Below are 16,012 nucleotides of genomic sequence, written 5' to 3' on the forward strand. Positions count from 1 at the left end.
TTCCATTCTTCAGAATTTTCAGGACTAGAGGTAGAGCCACCTCAGTTATCCTCAGCATCAGTTTGCTAAAACGCCAGGCTCAATGACCGATCCCACCTGCCACCTCCAAGTCCACTTTTCACGTTGCCCTTGGCTGTGACAAACCGCCTTCAATCTTTGGCTGCAGCACTGCAGGCACTACGCTAAATGTCAGAATAGATCACGCTTCTGTTTGAGTGATAAGTGAGCATTAGAAGTTGAGTGGCACCTGAAAATTCACCACCTTTTCTGGTCGATGCTCCTTGTTCAGAACCAAAGTAGCCCAATAATGACTTCCACCTGACAAACACACTTAATGCAGAACAAGTCAGTGGATGGATATGAATTTCAATTTATGTACTTAGGAAATAAAGGAGAACCACTAAAGTCCTTATGAGTCCATAATACCCAGTCACACTACCATCAAACTAAGACCAAGTCTCTTATCCTGAAAGGGCCCAATAATTTCTGCAGCAGAGAACTCCTGTCTGAGGCAATGTAAGTTCAGAAGGAGTTAAGAGTGGTTATTAGAACACGGGACACCAGTGCAGTGATAGGAGAAAAAAGAACACAAATTAAAAATAATTACACACACACACACACACACACACACACACACACACACACAAACAAACAAACAAACACAATAGAGTAGTTTAGCCCTACCTTCCTTTAAAAAAATGAGACAAGTCAATAAGGCAATCTGCAAACTGCTAGCAGAACCTTCTGGAGGCTTTAGCTATTCTTTTGAAATATAAACATGTGGGGGGTCTTTTGGATAGCATCACCATTTAAAGAATGATGAAAGAAAGAAAAAAAAGCTTCAAAGAATAGGTCAAAATCGTTCTAACAAACACACAGATTAGATCTATAAAGTAGAAATCCTAACTATCCTAACTATATATCACTGTGCATTTTCTCTTCTCCAGAAATTCCTCTCAGATGAAATGGGAGCTGAAAACAGTCACCTCCGCATTTTCTACCACATGGTATAAGGACTCATCTTCATTTGTCTCAAGTCCCCTAGTCGTCCTCGCCACCTCCATACATGTCCGCCAGCTTCTTGAAGCGATTGCCCCATTCATTCAGGTAGTCATAGTCCTGGTCTTGGTCTGACTCTGAGGAGTTCAAGGAGCTCAGGCTGGCAGCTTCAGAACCGCTTCCTTCATAGTCAAACACGAGCAGAGAGTCGTAAGGAGGAGCAGTGGGGTCAGTGTCCGCTGCCTTCAGGTTCTAAAAAAGAAGGAAGATAGTAGGATCCTTTAATGAAAGGAATCACACCCCTGTCAGGCAAGATGCCTTCTCTAGGTGCCTCAAGCAGCAGCATGTAATGCACAATAACGCAACAACCATCCTAGAGAACACAAGGAGCAATCTGCACCAATAAGGTAAATTTATACAAACTGGCAAGGAGGATAAACAATATGTTGTTTGATGAAAAGAAAAATTATGGATAAATATGCAGAATGTTTCCCCTAAACTAATGATAAATTATATGTAGGCAGGAGAGAAGCCAGTTGGGATGGACAGAGGCTGAAAACAATGAGGATAGTCATACTGGTTCATACAGCATCGCCACCTGGAAAGGTCTGGAAAGATGAATGCCAAACTGTTAATGGTTAACTCTAGAGAATAGAGTTGGAGGCAGTAAGGAAGGATTACATTTTTTTCTTTATGTACATTTTACAAATTTATTATATATTTATTTATAATAAAATTATTATAACATTATTTTATAAGTAATGCAATGACATTAATATTGTAAGTTAAAAAAATAAAGCTACTATCAGATGTGACGATACACAAATGAATGTGAATGGAAGAAAGGACCTGAATTCAGATTTACCTAAGAGGGAGGTTTTTTGTTTTGTTTTGTTTTTTTAAAAGATTTTATTTATGTATTCATGAGAGACAGAGAGAGAGAGGGAGGCAGAGACACAGACAGAGGGAGAAGCAGGCTCCATGCAGGGAGCCCGATGCGGGACTTGATCCCAAGACTCCGGGACCACACCCTGGGCTGAAGGCAGGCGCTAAACTGCTGAGCCACCCAGGGATCCCCTAAGAGGAAGGTTTTAACTGGACCTTTCTAATTTTTATTTATTTATGATAGTCACACACACACACACACACACACACAGAGAGAGAGAGAGGCAGAGACATAGGCAGAGGGAAAAGCAGGCTCCATGCACTGGGAGCCCGACGTGGGACTCGATCCCGGGTCTCCAGGATCGCACCCTGGGCCAAAGGCAGGCGCCAAACCGCTGCAGCACCCAGGGATCCCTTAACTGGACCTTTCTAATCCCAGCTTTCTAGAAGATCCATTGGCTAAAATCAATGTGGCCTGCTCACTTCCAACACTGGCGTGCTTTGTGTAGTCCCTGGTGACAACTACCATAGGAAACTGAAGCAAAACCAGCCTCTACCAGGAAGACTCGCTGAGAGCCACTGGACCATACAGACAAGCCCTGAAAATCATTTAGTAACTGTGCAAGTGATCAGGGAACATTGTTTAAGGAAATAGATCCTGCTGTACTATTAGCTTACTTGGTTCTTTGCTCATCTTGACCCCTAATTTGTCCTCATCTTACCCTAAGCTAATTAACTTAATGCCTTATTTCTCATTCTCCCTTGCAGATAAGGACAATCTTGTGACAGTTCTGGCCAGTAACATATGGATGAATTCCCTACTTGCATTAACACTTTGCTAGAACAAAGATTCTTCTTCTTCTTCTTCTTTTTTTTTTTAGAACAAAGATTCTTTGGCCTCTGCTCTGCCCTTCCTACTCCTTCTTGACTAGAATACAGACCCAAAGCCTGAAAGTGTAGCAGGCATCTTGTGATTATGTGGCAACAAGCATGGGAACAAGGATTCATGGGGTTAATCTACTCCTATCTGTTTAAGCTTTGAGAGTTTATAGCTGAATGTATTTCTGACATCTACAAATTGATGCCATTTTCCTGGCCCTTAGGTAGACCTGTGATATACACATACTATCACATCCCAACCAGCAGTGGGATGCAGGGGCAAGAAGACTCATTAGTGAAACCAAATTGGATCTACTTTGAATCTCTTTAGTTTCATTTCTAGTTCTACTAAATCCTTACAAGCAATTCTTGGTTTTGCCATATGGATACTGCAAATTCACTAGGAACAATCTGAAGTGCTTTTAGTTCTGAAATTCTGATGAGACTCAAAAAATAGCATTCAGGGATCAGGCAAGGAGAAAACATGGTAAAGCAAAGAATCTAAACACTTTCTCCTCACTTTCAATACAACTGCTCCTATCTATCTATCTATCTATCTATCTATCTATCTATCTATCTATCATCTATCATTGGGATGCTCCTGACTTTAGAGAGGAGTTGCACCATAGCTTTTGACTTTGCTGACTTACTTCATCAATAAAGTTTCCAATTTCATCAGGATTGGCAGGGCGGGGCCGATACTGGGGCACACTCAGGAGGGTTGGGGCCACATCATTACGAGTCACTTCGGGCCGAGCATCCAGGCCCCTGTGCAACTGGCTCAAGTCAAAGTCCTTTGGAGAAAAAGATAAAAATAGAGCAAAGAGTTAAAAAAAAAAAAAAAAAAAAAAGTCCAGGGGTATATTTGGATGTACCAGATCATGTCCTGTCAACTACATGATAGTTATAAGCATGTGCCAATATAATCGGAAATGACAGCTTTCAACCTGAGAGCTTTCAAAATATCACTAGAATAAAATACAGCATAAAAAGATTCTGAGGAATAACTCTGGGCGTGGATGTAGACTGTTGTACCTTATTGGATAAATCCCAACCAATCTACAGATTCTTGTGAGCCTAGCTGCCATAGACTGAATGTCTGTGTCCCTCAAAAAATTCACACGTTGAAGCCTAACCCCCAATGTGGTGGTATTTGGAGCAAATACCAAGGAGGTATTTGGAGGTGCAACTTCTAGGAGGTCATTAAGTCAGGATGGTACGCGGAGTCCTTGGGAATAGGATTGGTGCCCTGATAAAAGACACCCTAGAGCTCCCCTTCTGCCTTGAAGTACACGTGACATTATGGCTGCCTGCGAACGAGGAGGCAGCCCCCCCTCCCCGAAAACACCAAATCTGCTGGTACCTTGACCTCAGACATCCCAGTCTTCAGAACTGAGAAAAATTTCTGTGGTTTTTAAGCAACCTGTGGTATCCTGTATAGCAGCCCACATAGACTAAGGCACCAGCTGAGATCAGCAGTTATTCCCGACGGACACTGCTCTGTACCCTAATATGCTGTAACACCAGGCACTGAAATTCTAATCAGCGACTGTTCTTCCAGATGAGTTCAGCAAACACACTCATGCATGGCCGGAGCCAAAAGTAGAACTCTGAGATGGGGCCTGAAGTTCCCTTTCTAAACACTTTCAAAAATTCTTCAAAAGGCTTCTGGCTGACTCAGTCAATAGAGCAACCAACTCTTGATCTTGGGGTCACAAGTTTAAGCCCCACGTTGGGCTCAGAGATTACTTTAAAAAACTGAAAACTCCAGGCTAAGGCAAGACCATCTATAAAGGGCTAGAGATTTTAACATCCACAAAAAGTGGGGAAATAACGTTTGGCATACCTAAAAGCTCAAGGGAAACAAAATATTACAACAGAGTAGTTGCTTTATGTGAAAGATAATTTGAAGTTTGTGTCCTGAGGACATCGATGAGGAAGCTAAGCTCTGGAGTCAGACACCTGGTTCTACTGCTTCCTACCTGTGTGACTTTGGCTAAGTTGCTTAACTGCCCTTTGCCTCTGTTCATTCATCTGGGCACCGAACAAACATGCTATTTCAAATGTCTACCTTCTTCTAATCATCGCTTCTTCCAAATAAAGAGATGGCAATTTAGCTTTTTATCACTGTTTAGAAAACATACCTGATCCTCTTCTCCACCTCCTTCTTCATCATAGTAATAAACATTGTCCCGGGTGTCATCTTCTGGGGGAAGTAAGGGCTCTTTGACCACCCTTCTCCTCCGAACAAATAGCAGAAGCAGCAGAATCAGGACTGGTGTGGTGAAGAGAGAATAAGGAGAGCCACAGGTCAAGAAGGCCATAAAATGCAGCTATCACAGAGCACCACTGCCTTGCCCACCAGGCAGAGGGCTGTCAGACAACCCATATGGTGATGCTCACATAACTTGAAGTTAATATATGCAGTGTAACACAGTAGCCAAGTGTAGTAGGGAATTCAAGTGTAGTCTTTAACTGGACTTAAACCAGTCATTTCCCAGAACCTGAGCTAAAATGCTCTAGGGCAGAAGAAATGGTAGGGGCAAAGGCCCTGAGGCAGGAGTATAATTGGCATGATTAAGAAGAGGCGAGATGAGCATGGCATAGCAGGGTTAGTGAGGGGGAAAGTGAAAAGGAGTTTAGAGGGGTGGCAGGAATGTGGTAACTACTGGGAGGACTTTGGCTTTGATTCTGAATTGGAACCACTGAAGGTCTGTGAGGAGGGTTGGGTCAGCCTAAATGTGATTGACAGATATATATTATTTTTAATCAGTTCCAAGAAGTGTGACACAGATCATATGATAGCCTGTATATTCCTTATTTTCTCTTAAGACAAAAATCATGTAAGCAACCTCTAAAATCAGGTTAATTTCCTAAGTTTTCATCTGATCTTGGGGTATTTCGAGGATACATGTGATTAATAACTAATTGTTAAAAAATTTTAAAACTATTTATGAATGAAAAATGTATGAAACTTCAGTGTGTTTTCTTTATAGGCGTTTGTGCCCAAGTATCTCTAAAGGATACACTACTGAAGTAGTATTGCATTGAAACAAGACTTGGAGAAAAGATTTCTTAGAAGTACCCAACCTCCTGGGATGCCTGGGTGGCTCAGTGGTTGGGCATCTGCCTTTGGCTTGAGTTGTGATCCTGGGATCCTGGGATCAAGTCCCGCGTGGAGCTCCCTACAGAGCCTGCTTCTCCTGCCTGTGTCTCTGCCTCTCTCTGTGTGTCTCTCATGAATAAATAAAATAAAATCTTAAAAAACAAAACAAAACCCCAAGCTGGTCCCACTGCTCCAAGAACTTTCTTCTATTCCAGCCATGTTGGCCTCCTCTTTGCCCTCCACAGTCCAATCAAGCCTTCTCTGTGTCTTCATCAACCATAGGAACCAGTTTGTACATGGGCTCAGGTGAGGATAGTGCTGCAAGGCCTTGCTGTTCCAAGCTGGCCCAAGGACCTGCAACATCTGCACCTGTAACCACCCTGGTAGCTGGTTACAAATGTGGAATCTGAGGCCCCCACCCCAGACCTCCCAGATCACGGGATCTGAATTCTCATGCAGGTAAAAGGAAAAAAAAAAAAAAAAGAACCCTAATGCAGGTGATTTGTAGGTATTTGAGCATGAGAAGAACTGCCGTGAGGGACTGAAAGAACAAAACAGAAGGACTGGGCTCCTGCTAAATTCTGTTTTTTTTAAATTTATTTATGATAGTCACACAGAGAGAGAGAGAGAGAGAGAGGCAGAGACACAGGCTGAGGGAGAAGCAGGCTCCAGGCACTGGGAGCCCGACATGGGACTCGATCCTGGGTCTCCAGGATCACGCCCTGGGCTGCAGGCTGCGCTAAACCGCTGCGCCACCCAGGGATCCCCTCCTGCTAAAATTTAATGGAATAAGGCTGCCTTCCAGTCTTGGCCAACTTATCTCTGAACTGTTCAGTAAGGGATAAAGATCCCCTATTTTATAGAAGCCAAAGGCTGCAACACTTGCCAAGCATACATACTTAGTAGAGCGAGGATTCCTCCGAGAATGCCCAGGATGGCAGGAACCTGCAAGCCTGCTTCGGCGTAAGGCGCCGTCCTCTTGCAGCTGTTGACGACACCTTCGCAGTCGCACACAAACACATCTAGGGTGGTCACCTGGTCCTTGTTCTGGTTATCTGTGAGCTTGAGATTTATTTTGTAGTCACCCAACTCTAAAGTTTTCTTTGGCTTCAAAATTAGAGATTCACGAGCTGGAGGAAGCAACAAAAATAAATGATGGGACAAGGGGAGAAAAAAAATCTCATTCTAGAATAAATACTGGGGTAAAGAAAAAGGAACTGTTTGGGCTGCAGATTACTGGGCAGTATGTTGCAAGTCAGATACCAGAAAGGAAAGGGACATTTGGTGGAATCCCTGAAAAGTAGAAGGGGCAAATAAACAAACATCAAACAAAAGCAGTGACATCTGGGAGCTGAGAAGGGAATTTCAGAAGGGGACAGTGTTAGAAGCAGGGAAAGCATGGGGTCAAAGTTTCTGAAGTAAGACTCCAATTCCCACCTGGGTCATTGTACTCGATGGTCCAGTTGACACTTGCGCCGTGTGTTAGTTCTGCTGTGAAGGGAGATGTGTTGGGGGGAAGATCTGGATCAATGATGTTGATGACATGAGGCTGTGGGTTTTTCTGGCAGAAGTCCATATTTCGAGGTTCTGGAATGGGGCCATTGTCATTCACATCAGAGAGGACCAGTAGAAGAGTTCCCGTTCCAGTAGCAACTGGAGAACCTAAGGGAAAAAAAAAAAAGGAAATACCATAACTCAGAAACATTCATTCATGAAGCTCTACTGCCTCCCTCAGACCAAATCCCAATCTTGGCTTGGCTCTTCAGGGCTCCATCACCAGGAGCCCTCCCCATCCCAGGTCATCTTCACTTTAGGTTGGGCTGCTCTCTGGCACCACTTTAATGATTATTCAAATTATCCTCATACCAAGGACATCCTCCTCCCTCTTCTACACATACCTTTATGCATCTATTAAACTTTAACCATTCTAAGAATTCCTCATTGCCCCCCTACCAGTTCTCCCTTTTCAGAACTTCTATGGCTTTAAGGTCATTATCAAAGGGTTGAGCTTTTTTCTTTTTTTTAAGATTTTATTTATTTATTCATGAGAGACAGAGACACACACACAGAGAGAGAGAGAGAGAGAGAGGCAGAGACACAGGCAGAGGGAGAAGCAGGCTCCATGCAGGGAGCCCGATGTGGGACTCAATCCCAGGACTCCAGGATCACACCCTGGGCCGAAGGCAGGCACTAAACTGCCGAGCCACCCAGGGATCCCCTAAAATCTTTTTTAAAAATTTAAAAATATATTTATTTATGACAATTCGGCACCATCATACCTTAGTCATTATTATCAGGTCAGGGGTCAGCAAACTAATGCTTTCAGAACAATTTAGGAACACAGCTGTGCTCATTCCCCTTTTACAGATTGTCTGGCTGCCTTTTTTTTTTTTTTTTTTTAAATGTTATCTATTTGAGAGAGAGAGAGAGAAATAGCAAGGGAGAGTATGAGAGGGAAGGAAAGAGAAAAGCAGGCTCCCCAGCAGCAGGAAGCCCGACACAAGGCTCTATCCCAGGACCCCGAGAACATGACCTGAGCTGAAAGCAATTAACCAATTGAGCCACCCAGGCACCCTCTATGGCTGCTGCTAGGGTGCAAAGGCAATCAAGACCACATGGGTCTACAAAACTAAAATACTCCCTTGGCCCTTCCTTTACAGAAAGTAAAGGCACCAACCTATGTTCAGATGCCATCTCCTCCACTTATTTCCAGGCCAAGCTGGAGTGTTCCCATGCAGCCAGAGACAGCCACCCGGTGTGGCTGAAGCCAGGGGCTAGCTTTCCCTTCAGGCAAAAGCATTCTGTGACTGAGACCCCATCATGGACTTATTTGCCTTGCTCTCTGCTTTTAACCTGCTTTCAAATTACAGCAGCAGGAGCACGCTTCAGATTCTAAATGACGAGGCCAGACTTATCCAAGGACATTCACAATGTGATGGAGGCTGCATCATTCAACAGCCACCTGTCCAGCTCCATCATGGCCTTACCTGCCCTGCTGTGTTTTCAGATCATCAAGCCTGGAGTTACTACCTCCAGAAGTTGGGGAGTTGGTAAGAGAAAGAGAATCTATCACAATCCTAGGAAGAGAGCAGGTTTGAACAGTTCCCACATGGTTTCTAAATATCTAGCTGAGGGATATACTTGCACATAAAGGCAAGGACAGGGACATTTACTTATAAAACTCATGGAAATAATGAACAAGTGGAAACCACCCCAGTGCTCTTTAAGATGTGAATGATTCATTGATGCTACATCCAAGATAATATTTTCAGATTTATAAGGTGTCAAAGTAGATCTGTCTTAAAGGCATATTGTAAATAATAAGAATACCAAATAAATTAAAATTTTAATAGTTTTTGTAATAAAAACAAAACCAGGCTATAAAGGAGATAGTGGCTTCATAATACTATATTTCTATATGCATATAAATGTAATCAAATACATGGAAACAGTCTGGAAGGAGCCACGATTCACTCCTAATGATAAAGATAAAAATGATGATAGTCCTTGTAGAGCATACACTGTGTAGCAGGCACTCTTCTAGGGCACATTTATATAAATGAACTCATTAAAAATCCAGATGGGGGGCGCCCAGGTGGCTCAGTTGGTTAAGCATCTGCCTTGGGCTCAGGTCATGATTCCAGGGTCCTGGGATTGAGCCCCACATCAGGCTCCCTGCTCAGTGGAAGTCTGCTTCTCCCTCCCCCACCACCCCTCCATCCTGCTCGTGCACTCTCTCTCCAATAAGTAAATAAATAAAATTTTTTAAAAAATTTATTTATTCATGAGAGACACAGACAGAAACAGGCAGAGGGAGAAGCAGGCTCCATGTAGGGAGCCCAACATGGAACTCGATCCTGGGACTCCAAGGATCACGCCCTGGGCCGAAGGCAGGTGCTCAACCGCTAAGCCACCCAGGCGTCCCAACAGAATCTTTTAAAAAAAATTCAGATGGGGTATTATCATTTTGTCAGAACAAGGAAGTGAGGGACCTAAGCTTTCATCCTAGGATCCAGATCCAGGCAGTCTGGCTCCTGTGGGGAAGGAGTGGGTTCAGGTATAAAGATGGAATGGTGAAAAGAACCTCTGCTCCACCTAATTATTTGTACTTTTGAAAATCATATACTTTTGTTCCAGAATACAAGAAAAAGAATGAATTCTTGCCTCTAAAAGAAGGGTGGGGGCAAGGAAGCAAACTCGCCAGTAGAGTGAGGCAGCCAAGGCCAAATGCTAAGGGCACCCTTACCGTTGTCAATGGCTATAATGAGGGCTTCATACGTGCTATTCTTCACGTGCTCAAAATCCTCTCTGTCCAGCTCAGCCCGAGTGAAAATGGCACCAGATTCTGGATTAATCTCCAGCCAACCGGCAGCATCCCTCCAAATCCGATACCTGAAAAGGCACAAGCTCTGGCTTAGAACAGTAAACAGCATGTAAGTGAAGAAGGCTAAGGTTCCTTTTTGTTGACCTATTCCATCTACAGGAAAGCATGACCATCCATGTCCCCCTCACCTCATCGTTGAATTCATCATTTGAGAATAAATGGCAGACATTATGTTCTTTTATTCATAAATACTTCAGTGTATTATCCCCTAAGAACAGAGGCATTTTTATATATAACACCATCTTATTTCAGGAAACGTAACTTTGATTTAATACTATTATTTAATATATGGCACATATTTAAATTGTCAGTTTCCCAAAAACTGTCCTCCAGAACATCCCTGCCCATATTCAGGATCCATCCATGCATGTGACATTTAAACATCATGTTTCCCTAATATGGAATTATTCCTTAGCCTTTCTTTTCTTTCTCAACACTTTTTGGAAAAACAAAAGGCAGGGACAACACAACATGACATGATGTGCCACTTGATGTGATTGTACAGTTTGTTAAGTGCCCAACTTTTGGTTTCAGCTCAGGTCATGAGATTAAGCCTCACATCGGGCTTTGTACTCAGCACACATTTGGCTTGAGTCTCTCAGTCTCTCTCTCTCTCTCTCTCTCTCTCTCTCTCCCTCTTCCCTCCCTCTCTGCTCCTTCCTGCAGCTCTTTCTCTCTAAAATAAATAAATCTTGAAAAAAAGAAAGAAAGAAAAAGAAAAATGTAGGCCAGTTATCTTAGAGAAAGCCCCTCAATTTGAGTTGGTCTGATTATTCCCTAAGTAGATTATGCGAGGGAAGGGGAAGAAGAACACTGCGTAGGTGACATGTGTCCTCAGTGTATCAACCACATTAGGAGGCACAAGACAAAAAAAAGACAAAAAAAAAAAAAAAAAAGGCACAAGACATCTGTTCTTGGTGAGGTTAACTCTGATCACTTGGGTAAGGGACAGGCAACCAGATCTCTTTATAGTCAAGGTACCTTTTTACTCTTGGTAATTAATCTATGACCTAAGGGGAGAAAATGTGCCAATATGCTGTTCACCAACTAGCTGTCATTCATTAGATTTAGGATCCGTGGATAATTCTTGCAGTAAGCAACAGATACTATGATCTCTATGTGTTTTCAAAAGTAGACTCTTTCAGACCAGCTTCCCAAAGGAAGCTCATTTCACTACTGCAGGCAAAGACATCAACCCATAAAATGCAAGGTTCCATCACTGAACAAAAACCCTACAGTATTGTTTGTGGTTTTCCACTATACTTTTCCTTTTTTCTAAAAGAAACTTTATTTATTTGAGAGAACAGTGAAAAGACAGAATAAGCAGGGTAAGGAGCAGGAGAAGCAGACTTCCCCGCTGAACAGGGAGGCCCACATGGAGCCTGATCCCAGGACGCAAGGATCAAAACCTGAGCTAAAGGCAGATGCTTAAAAGACTGAGCCATCCAGGAGCCCCTTCCACTATACTTTTCGAATTTCATTATAAACACATCTTACGGGACGCCTGGGTGGTTCAGCGGTTTAGCAACTGCCTTTAGCCTGGGGCGTGGTCCTGGAGATCAGGGATCGAGTCCCACATCGGGCTTCCTGCATGGAGCCTGCTTCTCCCTCTGCCTCCATTTCTGCCTGTATGTGTCTCACAAGTAAATACATAAAATCTGAAGAGAAAAGAAAAAAGAAAAGGTGGGGAGACCTTTGCACCAAGAGGAAAAGGAGCTGAACAATGTCCTGGCAGCCATGAGGAAAGCAGCAGCTAGGAAGGACTTATCCACTCCCCTCTGCATTTAACAAAGCCTTCTTGGGACTTGGAAAACACACACACACACACACACTTACTTTACTAGCCCTTATATTTTGGACCACAGGAAGAATCCTTGGATTATGAGCAGTACATTGAATATATGTATGAAATGAGAGTATTTAACTTAGTTCATATTTTATTTTTAAGAAATCTCTATACCCAACATGGGGCTCAAACTCACAACCCCAAGATCAAGAGTCACTGAGCCACCCAGGTTCCCGAACTTCAGAGAATTTTAAAGCAATCTCAGACATCAAACGATTTCTCCTGTAAATACCTTAGCACGTATCTTATATAGAAAAGGTTAAAAACAAAACAAAAAAAAAAACAAAAAACAGAATGCCACTAACACATCCTGCAAAAATAACAATAGTTACTTAATGTCATTTTAATGCCACATCCATGTTCAAGTATCTCTAATTGACTCAAAGGTGTTTTATAGTTGGATTGTTGAGTCCATATTTAAGTGTAGTCTACACATTACAATTGGTTCATTTTCCTCTTAGTACTCTCTTAATCGACACCAGCCCCCCCACCCTTTCGCCATTCATTCATGTCTTGAAGAAACAGTACCATTTGTCATATAGTTTCCACATTCTGTATTTGGCTGACTGCTTCCTGTGGCATTTAAGTTTCTTCATTCTCTGCATTTCTTCGAAATCAGATCCTAACACTTGACTACATTCTGTCCCAACTTTTGTTTCCTCCAAAAAAAAAAATTTCCTTAGTGTACTCCGTGCATGCTACTGAATCACATCAAGTGGCACATCATGTCATGTTGTGTTGTCCCTGCCTTTTGTTTTTTTAGTAAATGTTAAAAACCAGGGGTACCTAGGTGATTCAGTTGCTTAAGCATCTGCCTTTAGCTAAGGTCATGATATCAGGGTCATGGGATTGGGGCTCACATCAGGGCTCCTTGCTCAGCAGGGAGCCTGCTTCTTCCTCTCCCTCACTCCCCCACATCTCCCACCCCAACTCCCATTCCTGCTCATGTTCTCTCCCTCTCTCAAATAAATTAAAAAATTCAAAAAAACTATGTTGAAAACAATCAGAAGGCTTGGAGGTTATCAACCTCCATTTAAAAATTCCCCATCATCCCTGACCTAATCATTCAATTCTAGCAGGCTTAAGCTCACTACCTGCACCCTTTATATATTTCTCCTGTACAGGGCACATATGTGGTCTAAAGGTATTCAAGAGCTCTTTTGCTCAGGACAGAATCAGCATAAAAAATTCCCAGAATAATCTTAAAAGCTGAAGTCCCACTTAAACTTTTTTTTTTTTTTTTTTTTTAAGATTTATTTATTCATGAAAAACACAGAAAGAGAGGCAGAGACGCAGGCAGAGGGAGGAGAAGCAGTCTCCATGCAAGGAGACTAATCCCAGATCCCAGGATCATGCCCTGCAGCTGAAGGCAGATGCTCAACTGCTGAGCCACGTAGGTGCCCCACTTAAACTCTTTTTGTTTGAAGTTGGAAGTTTCAGAAGTCAAAAGTACTGATGCTAAAACACAAACACATCCCAAAACAAAAATATACTCAATTAGTAAGCAAGATGCTACTCCAGATTTGTAGAATGATTTTATAAATAGTTCAGTATTACAGTTTCCTCTAAAGTAGATGTGAACAGGCAGGAACTTCTCTAAGAAGAAGTGGGCACATTGGACAAGCTCTGTTCTCCCGGGAAATCACGTTACAAATCACAAGACACAGGTGTCATGTTTGGATTTGTGCTTCCTCAAATAGTTTTTTCCTACTCAAATCCAGCCCTCAAAAGATTAAGGACCTTCTCTGTCTTACATGGTCATGGGGTGTTGCTCTTGGTTTGCACATGTGTTTGCACATCCATGGGTATGATTTAGTTTACAGAGGTGCCTTCCAGTTTAAAAGGAGAAGAAATAGTGAGCTTCTTAATAATACAACACCTCGTATGTAATTGAAAACCACACTTCGGCTACACTGCATGAACTTCGAGAAGCAACACAGTAGAATGGCTGGCCGTGGAGGGAATGGAAAAGGTGTGGGGAATGGGAGTTTAAAAAAAAAAAAAAAAAAAAAAAAAGGCAAGCCAGACAAGAGAAGGGTCTTGCACAGACCAACGATGATAAAATACTAAGAACTAAGTATTTTATACACATACACACACAACTCCCCAGTTCCTGCTAGTCTGTTGAAAAATCTCCACACTTACGTTATCCTCTGTTCCATATATGTATCTGGATCCTCGGCGGTGTAGGATGTGATTTCCTGGCCTACACCAAAGTCTTCAGGGATTGACACTACCTTTGGGGAAGGGATGAAGATGGGTGCTTCATTCACATCCTCCACGTCCACAGTGACAGTGGCTGTGGAGGTGGAGAGGATGACCTCAAACGGGATCACATTCACCACGGTCACGTACAAGACATACTGCTGCTTGTCCTCAAAATCCAAGCCCTAAAGAGAACAGAAATGAGTTAAAAGAACCTATTTTATGTTAGCTTAGGAAAAAAAAAAAAAAAAGATTAAATCCTTAACTATTGTAGTTGGTTAACAATATCTTGTGGTTCTCAAACCTAGCTGTGCTAGGAAGAATTAACTTAAGAACTATAGAAGAAAAGGGAGGCTTGCACCCTAATCCAGTAAATCATAATTTCTGAGAGGGAGGCCCAGCCATGGATGTTTTTCAAAAGCTAACAAGCAACCACATTCAAGATGAGAACCCTAGCAGAAGAATAAAAACGAACTACATGAAACCTCACAGCAAAACCCAGTAAGAAATGCTCATACTGGAAGTCATTTATTATCCAAGACCAGTAAGAATGTTCATATCTTATGTGACGTGTTGTCTCTGTGATAGCAGATGGACAGAAGACCCTGCTTGTCCAACTCACTAACCTCAGTTAAGTTTAGTGACAACATGCGGTTCCAATGAGGCGGCAAAAAGGTCAAACAAAGCCAGGGTGGGCCATTTCCTAGCCCTGTGGGTCTGCTTCCACATCCAAATACATAGGAAAAGGAACTACTAAATAGAGTCGCTGTAAGGAGTACACCGGGAACGTTTGTGATCAAGTGTGTTTGGCGGGGGCTCATTTTCCTAGCTTCTATCTTTCATTTGTAGCATAGAAAATGGTGACATCAAATGTTGGGTGGGAAATAAGGTTATGTAGTGAGTGATGCAGAAATGAATGGTTTTGCTCACTTGCTCAATAGGAAGTCTAAGTTTGGGGGCGAATTAGTAACCTCAACAAGGAGGTCACCCAACTTCTTAAATTTTCAGGTTTCAAAGTCATGTGTCCCACTTCTAAAATAATCCGGCAAAATGGCAGAGACCAATAAACCATTTTTCCTCTCATTTGCAAAATGGATATGGGGGTAGGCAAATGTTTCAGGGAGAAAGCCTTTTAAAACAGATGGTACTTTCTTTCTCCTCAATTTCAGGGGGCTGCGTAGGAGCTTCTCACATGTGCCTGAAGAGTTGCTGCAAACCCCAAATGGTCCACCAGAACCTGGGAAAGCTGCCCACCCCCAGCCCGCCAATGCCATGCTGATCTACTTCTGAGAAGACACCAGGGGACAAGGCAGTGGGCGGCTAGCTAAGATGTCAATACCTGCATCTTGCCAGGCACCGTACAAACCTTAGTTGTTTTCAAAATGCCGTCGTTGGTTACTGGGTCTGTGGTGACAACAAATTGATCATTGTTATTGTTCAGTATGGTGTACACAGCCTTCCAGGCTGGGGTATCGGGGACATCGGCATCCGTCACTTTGAGTACAGCGATTTCGACATTAGCCTTGTTCTCAGGCACCCGGCCCTGATACTACAGAGCAAAGGAGAAGATGGGTCACTTAGGACATCTTGACAACCAATAGAGGAGCCATATCCAAGAGGGCTAAAGGAGTCCTTTCTGAGCCCAAGATCCAAAGAGCAGAGTCTTGGAGAAGTGCCCACTCCACCAGTTGGGCCTCTATTTCCTATT

The 16,012-nt window shown here is 42.8% G+C and overlaps 1 protein-coding gene across 1 annotated transcript in view; it reads right to left on the minus strand.

The window, feature by feature from the left end:
• Positions 1-354: 354 nt before the first annotated feature.
• CDH1 (cadherin 1) overlaps positions 355-16,012 on the minus strand; it is a 73,140-nt gene continuing 57,482 nt past the window's right edge. Inside the window, exons 9-16 of the mRNA XM_041771991.1 lie at positions 15,671-15,853; positions 14,245-14,489; positions 10,116-10,261; positions 7,307-7,531; positions 6,769-6,999; positions 4,908-5,038; positions 3,414-3,557; positions 355-1,251 (exon numbers count right to left, since the gene is read on the minus strand). Of these exons, the coding sequence (XP_041627925.1) occupies positions 1,042-1,251; positions 3,414-3,557; positions 4,908-5,038; positions 6,769-6,999; positions 7,307-7,531; positions 10,116-10,261; positions 14,245-14,489; positions 15,671-15,853 (1,515 nt within the window). The 3' untranslated portion in view covers positions 355-1,041. The remainder of the gene's footprint in view (positions 1,252-3,413; positions 3,558-4,907; positions 5,039-6,768; positions 7,000-7,306; positions 7,532-10,115; positions 10,262-14,244; positions 14,490-15,670; positions 15,854-16,012) is intronic.

This window comes from Vulpes lagopus, chromosome 10 (genome assembly GCF_018345385.1).
Source record: "Vulpes lagopus strain Blue_001 chromosome 10, ASM1834538v1, whole genome shotgun sequence".
NCBI classification, from domain to species: domain Eukaryota; kingdom Metazoa; phylum Chordata; class Mammalia; order Carnivora; family Canidae; genus Vulpes; species Vulpes lagopus.